Source organism: Chionomys nivalis, chromosome 2 (assembly GCF_950005125.1).
Source record: "Chionomys nivalis chromosome 2, mChiNiv1.1, whole genome shotgun sequence".
In the NCBI taxonomy this organism is placed as follows: Eukaryota; Metazoa; Chordata; class Mammalia; order Rodentia; family Cricetidae; genus Chionomys; species Chionomys nivalis.
The window spans coordinates 56,926,649-56,940,680 of NC_080087.1; the positions used below are offsets into that span (position 1 = coordinate 56,926,649).

The 14,032-nt window shown below is 47.5% G+C and overlaps 1 protein-coding gene across 1 annotated transcript in view; it reads right to left on the reverse strand.

Annotated features, from left to right (window-relative positions):
- Armc2 (armadillo repeat containing 2) overlaps positions 1 to 14,032 on the reverse strand; it is a 107,080-nt gene that overhangs the window by 83,208 nt on the left and 9,840 nt on the right. The window contains exons 3-4 of the mRNA XM_057761749.1: positions 13,878 to 13,950; positions 4,838 to 5,009 (exon numbers count right to left, since the gene is read on the reverse strand). Coding sequence (XP_057617732.1) covers positions 4,838 to 5,009; positions 13,878 to 13,950 — 245 coding nt within the window. The remainder of the gene's footprint in view (positions 1 to 4,837; positions 5,010 to 13,877; positions 13,951 to 14,032) is intronic.

Below are 14,032 nucleotides of genomic sequence, written 5' to 3' on the forward strand. Positions count from 1 at the left end.
CCAAGGTGACAGAGTGAGAAGTGACAGGTTGGGAGTCGATCCGGAAAAAACACAGAGAGGAGAGGTGGTGTCAGAAGCATCCGGAAGGGTAAACAGGAAGCAAACAGCCTTTTTTAAAAAGGAGAAGGAGAAAAGCCCAGAGCTGAGGCCAGCTTCCGGCGCGCAGGAGCTATAGGGCAAGTGGGTGCCTTGCTCGTTTAGTGTTCCGCTGTTGTGACCTTGAAACTGTTGATTTTTAAACAAAGTTCTCCAAATCTGTCTTTTGCACTGAGCCCAGCAAATAATACAATGGCATCTTCTGGGGTGCACTGTTGGGGCTGGAAGGGGTGCCTGAATTCTTGGCTCCTGGGGTGCACTGTTGGGGCTAGAAGGAGTGCCTGAATGCTTGGCTCCTGGGGTGCACTGTTGGGGCTGGAAGGAGTGCCTGAATGCTTGGCTCCTGGGGTACACTGTTGGGGCTGGAAGGGGTGCCTGAACGCTTGGCTCCTGGAGTACACTGTTGGGGCTGGAAGGGGTGCCTGAGTGCCTGGCTCCTGGGGTGCACTGTTGGGGCTGGAAGGGGTGCCTGAACGCCTGGCTCCTGGGGTGCACTGTTGGGGCTGGAAGGGGTGCCTGAACGCTTGGCTCCTGGAGTACACTGTTGGGGCTGGAAGGGGTGCCTGAGTGCCTGGCTCCTGGGGTGCACTGTTGGGGCTGGAAGGGGCGCCTGAATGCTTGGCTCGCCGCCGCTGGCGATACTGCTTAGGGAAGCTGTGGAACTCTGAGCAGGCCGGGCCTAGCAGAGAGAGGTGGATTGCTGGTGGACAGGCTTCGAGGTTCGTAGCTCCTAGGATGCTGGAGGACAGGCAAGGGCCTGAGATGTATTAGGCTAGAACCAGATCACAACAGCTGTGCTTGCAAAGGAACTGGGACTCCAGCCCCTTAGGCAGAGGCCAGGAAATATGCTCCGTCTCGTGTATTATAATACCTTGCTAAATACAGATGGTATTTTATAATTTTGGATGGGTGGGGTGGGCTGGGGGGGGGACAAGTGAACAATGATATATTAAGGTATGAAAATCAGTAGTCATAAATCAGCAATGGCTACTTCCACACTATAGTGGCAGAGATGAATATATTGGACGGAGATGCAATGGAACATCAGGACCTAAGGGATTTACTGTCCAGGCCTTTATGAAAAAGGTATTCTGCCTTCTACTTTTTACCCAACTGAATTCTTGAGAGGTTCCACAGCCAGGTCAAGTGGAGGAACACAGAGCAAATGGACCACGTGTGGCTTTCTGTACTGTCCAGAATACCTTTCTCCCCACTCTGGAAAGCACAGCGGCCAGGATGCGCAGCACCTTCCTGACTTGCCTGAACTCTGGAACTATTTGCACGGAACAGGTATTAATGCTTTGCCTCTGGAATTTTCTGAAACTCAGTGTGATCATCGTTCTTGGAGGCACAGAGGTCCTCTGAAGGATTTGAACCTGGGTTGATGCTATCTGATGTGTTCCCTTCCGAGCCTCTTAATGCGCTATGGGACACAGACTCTGCACATTTCTCATGGTCCTCAGGCTTAAAGGGGTAGGGTGACTGCTGGCAGCACCAGTCATGAGGATCTTGGCATCTCCCCGCCCTGCTGATACTTCCCAAGGCCTTGTGTTGAAATCCTGCAACCCCCTGAAGGGCTGAGGACAAATCTAAAGGGAGAGAGGCAGGGGTGAGGCAAGAGGTGGAAAAGGCTTTGGGAGTGGCAGAAAAGGAGGGTACAGACGCGGTCCATGGGCTTGGTGATGGAAAATGTGTCAGGGACTGGGATACAGTGGCATCTGCCCCGAGGCCTCTGGTTTGGATAACTGGGGGTGGGGGATGGGAGGAGTCACCACTTCTAGAGTCAAACCTGCCTTCTACACTAAGTGTACCTATGAGGGTACCACATAAGACTCTGTCCCTTTCCTAGGCTCAACCCAAGAATTCTAAGTCATCACACCCAAGTTCCACCCACGGGGTGTCTGCTACGAAAGACTTCACACCCAGGGAAAGGCACACCCCAGGTCTCCAGGCTCAGATGGCTTTGGGGCCTCAGTGACCCTGCAAAGCACCTTTTCTAGACAATAGAGAATATGGCTCCTGCATAAAGGACAGGGATTCCAGGGTGGGGCAGTTCCGGTTCATTTTTAAAAATTGATATGTGCTTTTAAACGACAATGGCTTCATATTGTCATTATTTCCTGAGTGTAGACACAGAAGTCAAAGATATGGGCTGCGGCCAAACAGAACGGGTAAAGAGCTGGAAGGAAGACCCACCGGAGTGTGTTTGGAGGCGCTGGCTTCCAGCCAGGGAATGGACCACTGTGGCCTTCAAGCCAGGGCAGGGATGCACAGCAGGGCAGGGCGGGAAGCAGGGAGGGGGAAAGCACTGAGGACAAGGACAGTGGGAAGGCTTCTCTCCCTGGTCCCCTTCACACCAGCAGGAAGACGTGAGCAGTGAACTCAGGTACAGACATGTTCATTTGGAAGACACCCCGAGCTCCCAAGACCCTTCTCATCTTGGCAAGGCATTTCCTTTTGCAGTTACTCATCCCTTCTGGTCTGACGACCTGACCCTGGACCCAAGAAGCAGGATGATGGGACGAGTGCCCAGGAAGCTATATTTTTGGGATCATTTCTATACTTTAGCCTGAAGTTCCCCGCCCAGTTGATGCTCTCGTGCAGTTACAGCGGAGATGTGCTGCTCAGCTAAAAGCAGAGGCCATGTTGTCGCTGTCCTGATTGTTGTCCTGACCATTTACAGCAGGCAAAATCAAGGCAGGGCCACTGTCCTCATTCCCAGGAACTTCATGGCCCTCCAGTCCCAGATCCCCCACCTTCCCCATGGCTGACCATCTTCTGCTCCTGAGCTCGCCCCCGGATAGGGCCTCCCTGTCTGCCTGTCCTTTCACCGTGGACACGCTGACCACAGCTTGCTCATGGCTGCCTCAATGCCATTCAAGGCACCTTCACACAGCCCCTGAGCTGAAGAAAGTGTGGTCTCTCCCTACCCTGCTATGCTCTTTATCCACCTCGCAGCCTGGGAGGACCGCTTGGTCTCACTCCTTTGTTCTAATATCATTTCTCTACCATCCCTAACTGAGGATGCTCTGAGAACAGGTCTTGCTGGCCTAGAATGGTACACTGCATTCCGTAAGAAGCTCAAGCAGTAACAGACTGAGTGACTGTCTCAGAACAGAGACAAAGGGGGACATCAAGCTGCCAAATACATGATCTACTGGGTTACGGCACCCTGGTATGATGCCCGCCCCCACCCTTCCTCATAGATTTTACCTCTCCCTTTATAACCACCACCAATGGGGAAATACCTGCCGTGAGCTGGGGCACATTGACCTGCTCATCTTATCCCAGGCTATCTCCACCCCACTGAGCTCCAACCATTCTCCGACAGAAGACATAGTCCCTCCAGATCTGTTTTTTTGGTGTTTTTTTGTTTGTTTGTTTGTTTGTTTTTTAACAGGAAGACATAAACCTGGCTCCTCCTCCTCCATCCTGCTACCATCTACATGTTGGCAGTGAAAAGAAGAGATTCCAATCCAAACAAGTAGGATGCTCAGATGGACCACCTGGGTCATGGTGGTCCAACCCCTCTTCATCGGTCCCTAATGAGGAAGGCCCAGTTCAATCCACTTAGGATGAAACAGCTCTCTACCCTGCTGAGCACGGGCAGTAAGAAACAGCTTACAGCAGACTGTACTCACTCAACACCTGGAATCTTCTGACCCAGTCCTTGGCCTGCATCCTGCAGATCCTGAGGGCTCTCATTATTTCTTCTGTTCTACTTCTTTCTTTCAATGTTAGAGTATCCACCAGGTTTCTTGCCATCCCACCAATCATTCCTCCCGTCCCTGCCCTTGGGAGCCTGCAGTGTGCCTGGGGAGAGTCTGACCCACCTGCTACACTCCTTACACGGTGGCATCTTTGTTCTCCACTTGCGGGTCTAGGCACACAGCCAGTGCTGGCACAGCAAGAACAAAAGTCCCATTCAACTCAAGTCCACATCTTCACAAGGATCAGAGAGCAATTAAAGCTGGCCCTGGCATGCAGCACGAGACTCATAATCCTCACTCGTTTCTTTGAACTATTTTTTTATATTTTGATGTATTTACGGTGTGTGCACACACTCAGGGGGTCAGGGCAGGGCACAGGTGTGGAGGTCAGATGACAACCATCGGGAGTGGGTTCTCTCCTGCCACCACTTGGGTTCCGGGGATCAGACCCAGGTTGACAGGCGAGGTGGGAGGGACTTTTACCCACTGAGCCACTTCAGTGCCCAATTCTCATTAATTTCTAATGAAATAAACAACGTTTTAAAAACTCTACCCTAGGCCAGATGGAGGTGGTGCATATCTTTAATCCCAGTCCTTCAGAGGCAGAGGCAGGCGGATCTCTGTAAGGCCAGTCTGGTTTACAGAATGAATTCTAGGACAAGCTCCAAAGCTACACAGAGAAAGTCTGTCTTGAAAACCCAAAACGAAAACCAAACCAAAATAAAACAAAAACTCCACCCTAAAAATTATTTCTTTTTTCTATGTGAGCCATTGATTTGAAAACACCTACTCTAATATTCTCTTCTTACGAGAGTAATGTTTATGTTTCAAAGTGGTGAATTTAGATATTCTTTACACATCACTGGAAAGAAATACATAAATCATTTTCTTAGCTGCTATGTGGCCAATATTAACAAAGTCTAAGTTTATGTAAGAATCTAGGGGCAGGAAAACTTATATAAAAAATAGCTTTTCTGTGCAAATTCAAGGAGGATGCCTGTCTGAGTCTGCAGGATGTCACACAGCCTTACAGTGGGCGACAGCATGGGATCTGTCGGGCAGGAGCGTTCCCTGGGATGCAGCCCTGTAGAAGCGTGCGCGCGCACCACTTATTCTTCTTATCTTGGCGGGGTCCAGTGGAGGTTTAGGGAAGGAGAGGCGGGCATCCTCCTCTGTGGCAGGAGATGCTGGAGCTCTGGGCTTCTGCAAAGAAAGTTTTGAACACTGGCATGAGTCCCTGTGTCTCAAATAAGACTTACCATCGCCACCCTGGAGCTGCCCCTGCCTCTGCTAGCCGGTGCTTGACTGCACTGTAGCCTCTGGGTCTACCATCTCATTGGCCCATCTTACTTAACATCATATGTACACAAACACACACACGTATACATGCACACATACACACACTTGGACTTACATATACATATGTACATAAACATACATCCACACACATACACACGTGCACACACATACATACATACAGACATGCACACACATATGTACACACATATAAACAGATATATACATACAGAAACACTCACACATACACAGATACACACATATAAATACACACACACATACACTTTTTGGTTTTACAGTGTATCCTATGGGCTGTACTGCTACATATTTGATTTATAAAATCCAAGTTACCTGTTCTAGCAAACAGCTATCTGTGCAAGAGACTGTAATGGTAAATATAATGCATTTAGCATGCTTTGCAATGTGTTGTGCAACGAATCTTTTTCTGTCCTACCAGCCATCTCCCAAATAACAACACAGAGACCTATTACTATTAATTATGAAAGTTTGGCCTATAGCTTAGGCTTGTTCCTAACTAGCTCTTACAACTTAAATTAAGCCATTTATATTAATCTATGTTCTATCACATAGTGTTCTCTCTTCCATCTTGCACCTCCTGTTTCTTCTTCACATCCCCCGGTGTCTCCTGCGAGCCTAGATTCTCCTCTTCTTCTTTTCTCTCCCGGAAATCCCGCCTATAGCTCCTGCCTACCTATTGGCCGTTCAGCTTTTCTTACACCAATTACAGTGAATATATCTTAGTGCAATGTGCAGAGATCCCACAACAGTGTTGTGCTCAGTTTAGTTCAGAAAATGCTTGTTGGACTACATGTGGAAACTCAGCTCTGTTAATGAGCACTTGGGACACTGCGGCAGGAGGATTCAAGTTTGGGGCCAGCCCGAGCTACAGAGAAAAACCCTTTTTATAAAATAAAACAAAACAAAAAAGAAAAACATTTATTGGCATTTATTGGGCACTGATGTGTACTCTAAGCACTGAACATACCATGGACGCCACAAAAGCATGTTGTAAGGATACCTAAATTTTTTATTCATTTTAAAGAATGACAAAGCATAGAAAATTTATATTATACTTCTTATATAAAAATGCTTCCTTTTATGTCTCAAGAATTCTGATGCAGATACCCTCCAGAAAATCAACAGTATTGTCAAAATTCCAATCCCTTTAAGGAGTTTTTGCTTGTCCGTGTGTGTGTGTGTGTGTGTGTGTGTGTGTGTGTGTGAGCATATACGTGTGCATGAGGACATTCACCCATGTGAGGACACAAGGAAGTCAGAGGTCGAGCTCAAGGTGTTTTCTTCAGTTGCTGAGGGATAATGCTCTCGTATATTGTAAAGATTTGTCACTCATATTAGTTTAATAAAACGCTGATTGGCCAGTAGCCAGGCAGGAAGTATAGGTAGGGATTAAGACTAAGAGAATTCTGAGAAGAGGAAAGACAGAGTCACGAGCCAGATATAGTCACAAGCTAGATACAGAGGAAGCAAGATGCAAATGCCTTACTGAGACAAGGCACCAAGCCATGTGTCTAGACATAGACAAGAATTATGGGTTAATTTAAGTAGTAAGAACTAGTTAATAATAAGCCTGAGCTAACAGGCCAAACAATTTATCATTAATATATGCCTCTGTGTGTTTCTTTGGGGCTGTATGGCAATGGGGCTGGGTGGGACAGAAACTTCTGTCTACACTCACTCAGTTCTCCACATTATTTTTTTGAAACAGGGACTCTCACTGACGTTCGAGCTTAATTTGGCTAGGTGGCTGTTGAGCAAGACCTGGAGATCTGCCTATCTCTGCCCCACAGTGCTGGGGCTACAGCAGGGGTTACCCAGCCTGGCTTTACATGGGGCTAGAGATCAGGACACGGGTCCTCACACTGAGTTTGTGTAGCAGCGTTCTATCCATTTGCCCATCTTTCCAGCTCTTTTGTGTCCTATTATTTATTTTTTGAGACAGCATTTCACAAATTCTCCTTCTGCTCCATGGGCCAAGTGCTGGGTTTACAGGCATGCGTTGTCCCGTGTCCCTCCCCCCTCCCCCCCGTCTACCTCTTTTTAAATATCTTTAAGATATGTTTTTATCAAGCTCTGACAGTCACAGCTCCCTGCGGTTAAACCCCCACGGGTCTGTGGCTTCCATCTAAAGCTGGAAGCTCCCAGTGTCAGCGTGACCTGGTCGCCCTGTTGACCCTGCTTCCAATGCTATCTGCCTAGGAAGAGCAGCCATGCAGCAGCAAGGGCCTCTAAACCCCAGCCAGACACACCGGAGGTAGAGCTCAGTCACTTCTGCAAGACATGAAAGAAAAACTTCTACCCAAGAAGTTAATCAGCAAATCTTTTAAAAACCCAGTGGGAAATCCTTATCAGATAATTTGGGGGTGAGGATGGTTGAGGTCACACATCATCACAAATACCCACTCTTACAAGCAGAGCATAGGAACTCACAGTATGAGTTCTGCTAAGAATGAATTTCAACATGAAGCTGGGCAGTGGGGGTACTCACCTTTAATCCCAGCACTCAGGAGGCAGAGGCAGGCGGATCTCTGTGAATTTGAGGCCAGCCTGGTCTACAGAGTGAGTTCCAGGACAGTCAGGGCTACACAGAGAAACCCTGTCTTGAAAAGCAACCAAATGAAACAAAACAAATAAAAAAAATCAAAATGATGATATTCATTAAAATGTTTCCTATTTCCTCTTGTCCCCTTGCATCCAGAATTGGTTTACAAACCAGAACAAAGTAAAAATGAGTCAAATGATTTCAGAAAAAGGAACTATTTTAAAGGCAGGGAAGAAGGGTAAATAAGATATTCAGCATGGCGGACAAGGCCAGTCAGGGAACAGGGTGTCTTCTCTGGCTTAGTGAACTGGGAGGCCATTCCCTCTGAGTCTGTTCAGCTGTGACTCAGCAGGAGCCTACCCTACACACAAATCCTTAGCTCCCAAACAGGAGTTAAGCGCTCATTAAGGCTACTCCCTTCCTGTGCGCTGCTCCTGCCTAATACCGCACTAGCTCCCATTAATGATGGCTCCAAAGCCAAGTCAAGGTCTAGCCTGAGCAAAGACTCGGCCTCCGAGGAATCTCATTCATTCATCCGCACCGATAGTGCTGGACCCGTGTAGGGAGTTGCCTCTTTACGTTTTAGTATCGCCAGTCCATTGCAACACAAACTCATGTGGGAAGCTGGTGGTATGAGAGAGTAAAGAGATGAATTCAGGAAATGAATGCTCCACGGATAAACAGGAAAGAGCAAAGGTGCAGGCATAACTCAGTGCTGAAGGTCAGTATGCAGTCTTTTTGTCTCAAAAGACCCTGACACCTTCTGGAGGCGTGGTCAACCTGCCTGCTGACTTCACCAGACTGAAAAACACTCAACAGGGCGACCCCCTGGCTGTGCCTGTGAGACTGGAAAACCGGTCCTGAATGTGGGAGGCACTACCCCACAGGCCAGGGGCCCAGGCTAGCACAGTTGGGCTCCTTCTCAGTCTCTTGCTGGCAATGAAGAGAGCACATTCCTCTTCCATGTACCTCCCGTCGGGATGTTAGGCTTCAACCTGGCCCAGATGCAATAGAGCCAAGTGACTGTGGACTGAGAACTCGGAAACTGTGAGCTGAAAGAAACTCTCTTTAGCTTTGTTGCTTGGGGATTTTGCAATGGCAACTGGTAACTGCCTAACCCCTGAGGCTCAAACCGGGCATGGCCTTGTTGTGTCACTGTGGAGGCAGGCTTTGAGGTCTCATATATGCTTAAGCCACACCCAGCATATCAGTTCACTTCCTGTTGCCTGTGCAAGATGTAGAACTCCTTCTCAGCACCATGTCTGCCTGCCATGATGATCATGGGCTAACCGTCTGAACTGTAAGCCAGCCTCAGTTCAATGTTTTCCTTTATAAGACTGGCTGTGGTCATGGAGTCTCTTCACAGGAACAGAAACCCTAACTAAGACAGCTCTGGATGATTCAGTCATCTGAATGAGGACTCACAAACTAGTTCCTCTGAACAACCCAACAGCTACAGGAGACACAGTCAGCAGAGAGTCTAAGAGTTCTGGCTGGCCGTCACTCCCCCTAGCCTCATCTTCCAGACCAACTTCTGCCCTGACTTCTCAGATCCCCAGACAGAAGGCAGGGTCTGCTCTACCTTACATGAAGACAGGAAAGAGGTCGGTGAGATCCCACTTCAGAAAGTTTTTCATGATGCAACTTGTAAGGCATGAACACACATACACACACACACACACTCACACATCCCCACACCCCCACACACACTCACACACACACATGTATGCATACACACTACAAGACCTTTAAAAATTAGAAAGCAATTCTTTCTCTAAGTTCCCAGTCTTCTTTGAGATGTGATGACTTAGCGTGCATTTGAGATGTGATGACTTAGCGTGCATTTTTGCCCCTGTAACTTTCCCCACAGGTTCCTGGGACTCTCCTGTCACTCGACACACTGTGACCATGACTATAATGTTACCATGCATTTCAGAAGTGGTGAAAGAGAAAGACTGTGTGACATACCCACTGCACGTTCCCTGTCCTGAATTGTCTCTTTCCCAGGGCACACTGGAGTCCTGTCTTTTTAAATACGTTAAGTTTTGTTTCGCTCGCCCAACAGATGGACCTTGGTTCTTTTCAAATGCTGAAGACAAAGTCATCTATGCTGGTTGAAGTCAGCATGGTGTTGCCCCGGGGGTGAGGGCAGTGGCTGGGACTCCTGACCATGCACTGCCTTTGATGGTGTTAGCAGTGTCTGCTCCATCCTTTAGATGTCTGGCTGCTGAGGGCTAATTAGTGTAAAGTATATTAGCTGCGCTTCCACGATGTCTGCCTTTTCTCTGTGTCAATGCAAAGCTGATTAAGAATACTTAGAGCTGAAATGACTGGGCTTCGTACGTTTAGGAGGTAGAAGGACACTGGCTACGATGGTGATGATGTTAGGGGCACCGTTCCTATTTGTTCATACAATCATGCCTCCGCTGGCTTTGTTCAATCCACTGACCGAGCAGTGGATTTCTCAGCGTACTCCTGTCCTTGTCACCAGAGCGGTTACTATAGGCAAATGTTCTTTTGAAAAGGTGCAGTGACGCAGAGCAAGGAGGCAGAGGGCAGAGAGCGCAAGGCCATTTCAGGATGTTCTGACTGGCAACTTCAAATTTTCGTTACAGTTTAAGCTGAAAATGGCCTTCATATAAAATTTCTTAGACTATTTTTCCTTTGAACATCATACTCAAGCATTCTGCAAAGGAGAAATGGGTTTCACAGACCCAGAGCAGAGACAGAACCAATCTCATCTAGTCTAACCCCTCATCCTGGAGCCCTGCGATGGTGCCCATGTAAAAAGCACCATGTTCAAGAGACGTTTAGGAGCAAGCGTACCCCAATTGAGTGACTTCTCCAAGTCAGCAGTAATATGTCCAACTGCCTTCCAAGACCGCAGGTAACAGAGTCATGTGTCAACAGCAGCTGGCAAATAACTTGAGGCCCTACTTTATCTTCTGCAAACTATGATCTTCCTCAGGGATATTCCAATTTGTATTTAAAAAATATTTTGAGACAACTGGGGCCATTTGGAGACGGGCTGGTGATACAGTTGAGGAATGATGTGTTTTCTGAGCTGTGGTGTCAGTTCACAGAAAGGAGACTGCCTAGGATTCTCACCAGATGCGCACCCACGCGCATCTCTATGGATGAAGCATCATGATGGCTGCACCTTTCTTTCTAACAGTCCACCAACACAAATACACCCACAAGTAGACACGCATGCACACATGCGCGCACACACAACATGCGCGCACACACAGAGTGATAGAAACTGAGAAGCAATTTAACCAAGGCCCCCATCTCCATGAAAGTCTAAGACGCTGGCAGAGGTCTGTGGGAAAGGTGCCTGAAAGACGGGATTGGTTGAGGTTCTCTGTAACACCCTCTCCTTGCCCTGCCAATGCTGTCAAGCATTCAGGAGGCAGGCTTACTGACTAGAGAGGGTGAAACTCGGCCTTTCCAACTGGGTCAGTAAGTAAGGGTTCTCTAAAATAGGCCCTGATTGGTAAGTATCAGGAAATTACTATAAACTGAGTTTTCCTTTCTTATTAATGTATTTTTGAAGCACTCTCTATGTTGAACAGGCTAGTCTCCAGTGTGCTATGTATGTGCTGGTATGAACTTAGAAACCTCCTGCTTTTACCTCCCAAACCCTGGGATTCCAGAACTGGACTGCCACACCCCACTGGCACGGCTATTAAGTGAGTATTGACATACTAAATGCTGAGAGTCCCTGCCTTCTTTCTCCGCTGGCCTCTGAGCGTCAAGGACCAGACTTTGCCATCTCAAACAAAGCCTGGCGAAGAGCTGGGCCCTAAGCAACAACATGACCCAGACAGACTGCATTAGTGGCAGGGCTGGCTAATACCGCCTGTAGACCAAATTCTAGCCATATGGCAAAACCCAGCACCAGGCCCCAGAAGGATCTCTAACATCAAAACCAGAGACCAAAACAAACTAGACCTACTGCAAGGGCTATAGAGGGAGAGCCAAGTTGAAAACCACCAAATTATATCTAAAGTTCTGCACCCATGAAACAATAGAATATTACCTAAAAATACAAATTAAAGGTTGGGGGAAGTGAGCTTTTAGAAATTAAATATAGGAAAACAGAAATGAAAAGAACCCAGTAAGTGGGTTATAAACTACCACCACGCAGCAGCATGAGGTTCAGGCACACAGAGCACAGCTACGAATTCACCCCAGAACACTTGCCTTGGGTGGGCAGAGATCAACCACAAGCCTGCCCACAACAGGCAGAGAGCGAGCGAGCGAGCGAGTGAGCGAGCGAGCAAAAGAGAGAGAGAGAGAGAGAGAGAGAGAGAGAGAGAGAGAGAGAGAGGTGGACGAGGCCATAGAGAGCAAGCCAGTGAGCGTCATTCCTCAGGCTCTCTGCTTCAGTTCCTGCTTCCAGGTTCCTGTCTTGGTTTCCTCTGACGACATAACTTGTAAGCTAAATAAACCCTTTCTTCCCTAAGCAAGGCTTTATCATAGCAATAAAAAGCAAATCAGAAAAACCGGGGACAAGGAGGAAAATCCTACCAACTTTCAAAAAAGAAAACCAGGAATCGAGTGTCGTGTCATTTACTCTCCACACACCCTTTCTATGGGAAGAATGCTCGGCCCAGAGCAGGGCCCACACCACAGAGAAGGGATGCAGGAGACAGGAGAAGGTGCCTCCCAGGATGATGGTGCAGGAGAGCAGGACCAGGCACCTAGAGCGAGAAAGGAGACAGCACATCTGGAGAGCAGAACCAGGTACCCAGAGCAAGGGAGGAGTCAGCACATCTGGAGAGCAGGATCAGGCACCTAGAGCCAGGGTGGAGACAGCACATCTGGAGAGCAGGACCAGGTACCCAGAGCGAGGGATTAGACAGCACATCTGGAGAGCAGGACAAGGCACCCAGAGCGAGGGAGGAGTCAGCACATCTGGAAAGCAGGACCAGGCACCCAGAGCGAGGGAGGAGACAGCACATCTGGAGAGCTCCCCCAGTGAGATGACTTGATAGGATGCCCATGTCCCCAAACACAAAAATATGATTTGGATGAGTGTGGGAGAGTTTGAGGTTGAAATAGAACGACTCCAAAACTAAAGACACAAGGTAGCTGTTATCAAGAAGGAAGCACAAACTGATACAGGCAAGATGAAGTGAGTATCATCAGTTAACTTATTAACTATTAGCTCAAGGTCAGCTTACTAGCCCTTATTGACTCAAGGGTCAGCTGTGAATGGGTTGATATAACCGTCATCCAAGAAAGCTGGACTAAGCAAACGCGCAGTGCGTCTGTGTGGGAACAGTAGTAGGGCAGGAAGAGGGGTGCGTCTGACGGATGGTGGAGTAGTAGGGCAGGAAGAGGGGTGCGTCTGACGGATGGTGGAGTAGTAGGGCAGGAAGAGGGGTGCGTCTGACGGATGGTGGAGTAGTAGGGCAGGAAGAGGGGTGCGTCTGACGGATGGTGGAGTGGTAGGGCAGGAAGAGGGGTGCGTCTGACGGATGGTGGAGTGGTAGGGCAGGAAGAGGGGTGCGTCTGACGGATGGTGGCAGAAGCACACAGCCGCTGACAAAGCCGTCTAGGAAGCGCCAGAAGAAACCCTCGGGGCCAAGGACAATGAAGAATAGGGGAATAAAAGGATACTATTTTTAGTGACTTTTGTTTGGTTGGGTTTTTTGGTCTCCATCTCTCTCTTCCCCTCTCTTAAAATATATATAAATTCATATGTATAATTTACATTTTTAAAGTACCCACACATATGTGTGTATATGGCTATATAAAGTACATATATACACTTAAAATATAAATATATAATTTTGTTATAGATAATTATTAAGATAAAATAACAACTTTTTAAAATATAAATATGTAATTTTTATAGATAATTATTAAGATAAAATAACAACTTTTTAAAATATAAATATATAACTTTGTTATAGATAATTATTATGATAAAATAACTTTTTAAACAACAAAAATATGAAATATTGTAGTAAATGACTTTAGTTCTTCTTTACTACAAAATTACAGGTACACTACAGGGGCATTTCATTAAGCATTATATTTAAAATGTAAAGGCATCGGCACTCACATTAAATTCTTAGTACACTTGGGTCTACATGATAATATCCTTAGGAACACAAGTGCTGACTCCTAGTATCTGCAGCCAAATTCATGTCCTAACGGCGGTGGTGACAGATGGTACTCACCAGCTCGAGGGGACTGAGACGGGTGCCGGAGATAGGCCTGGAATCTGCTAACTCAAAGCTGGAGGCATGAAGGCTAGCAGAAGAGATGGTGGAGAGGGTTAGTCTGTGAAGGGCTTCTGCTTCTAGTCTACACTAGTACACTCTAGCTAGAAAAC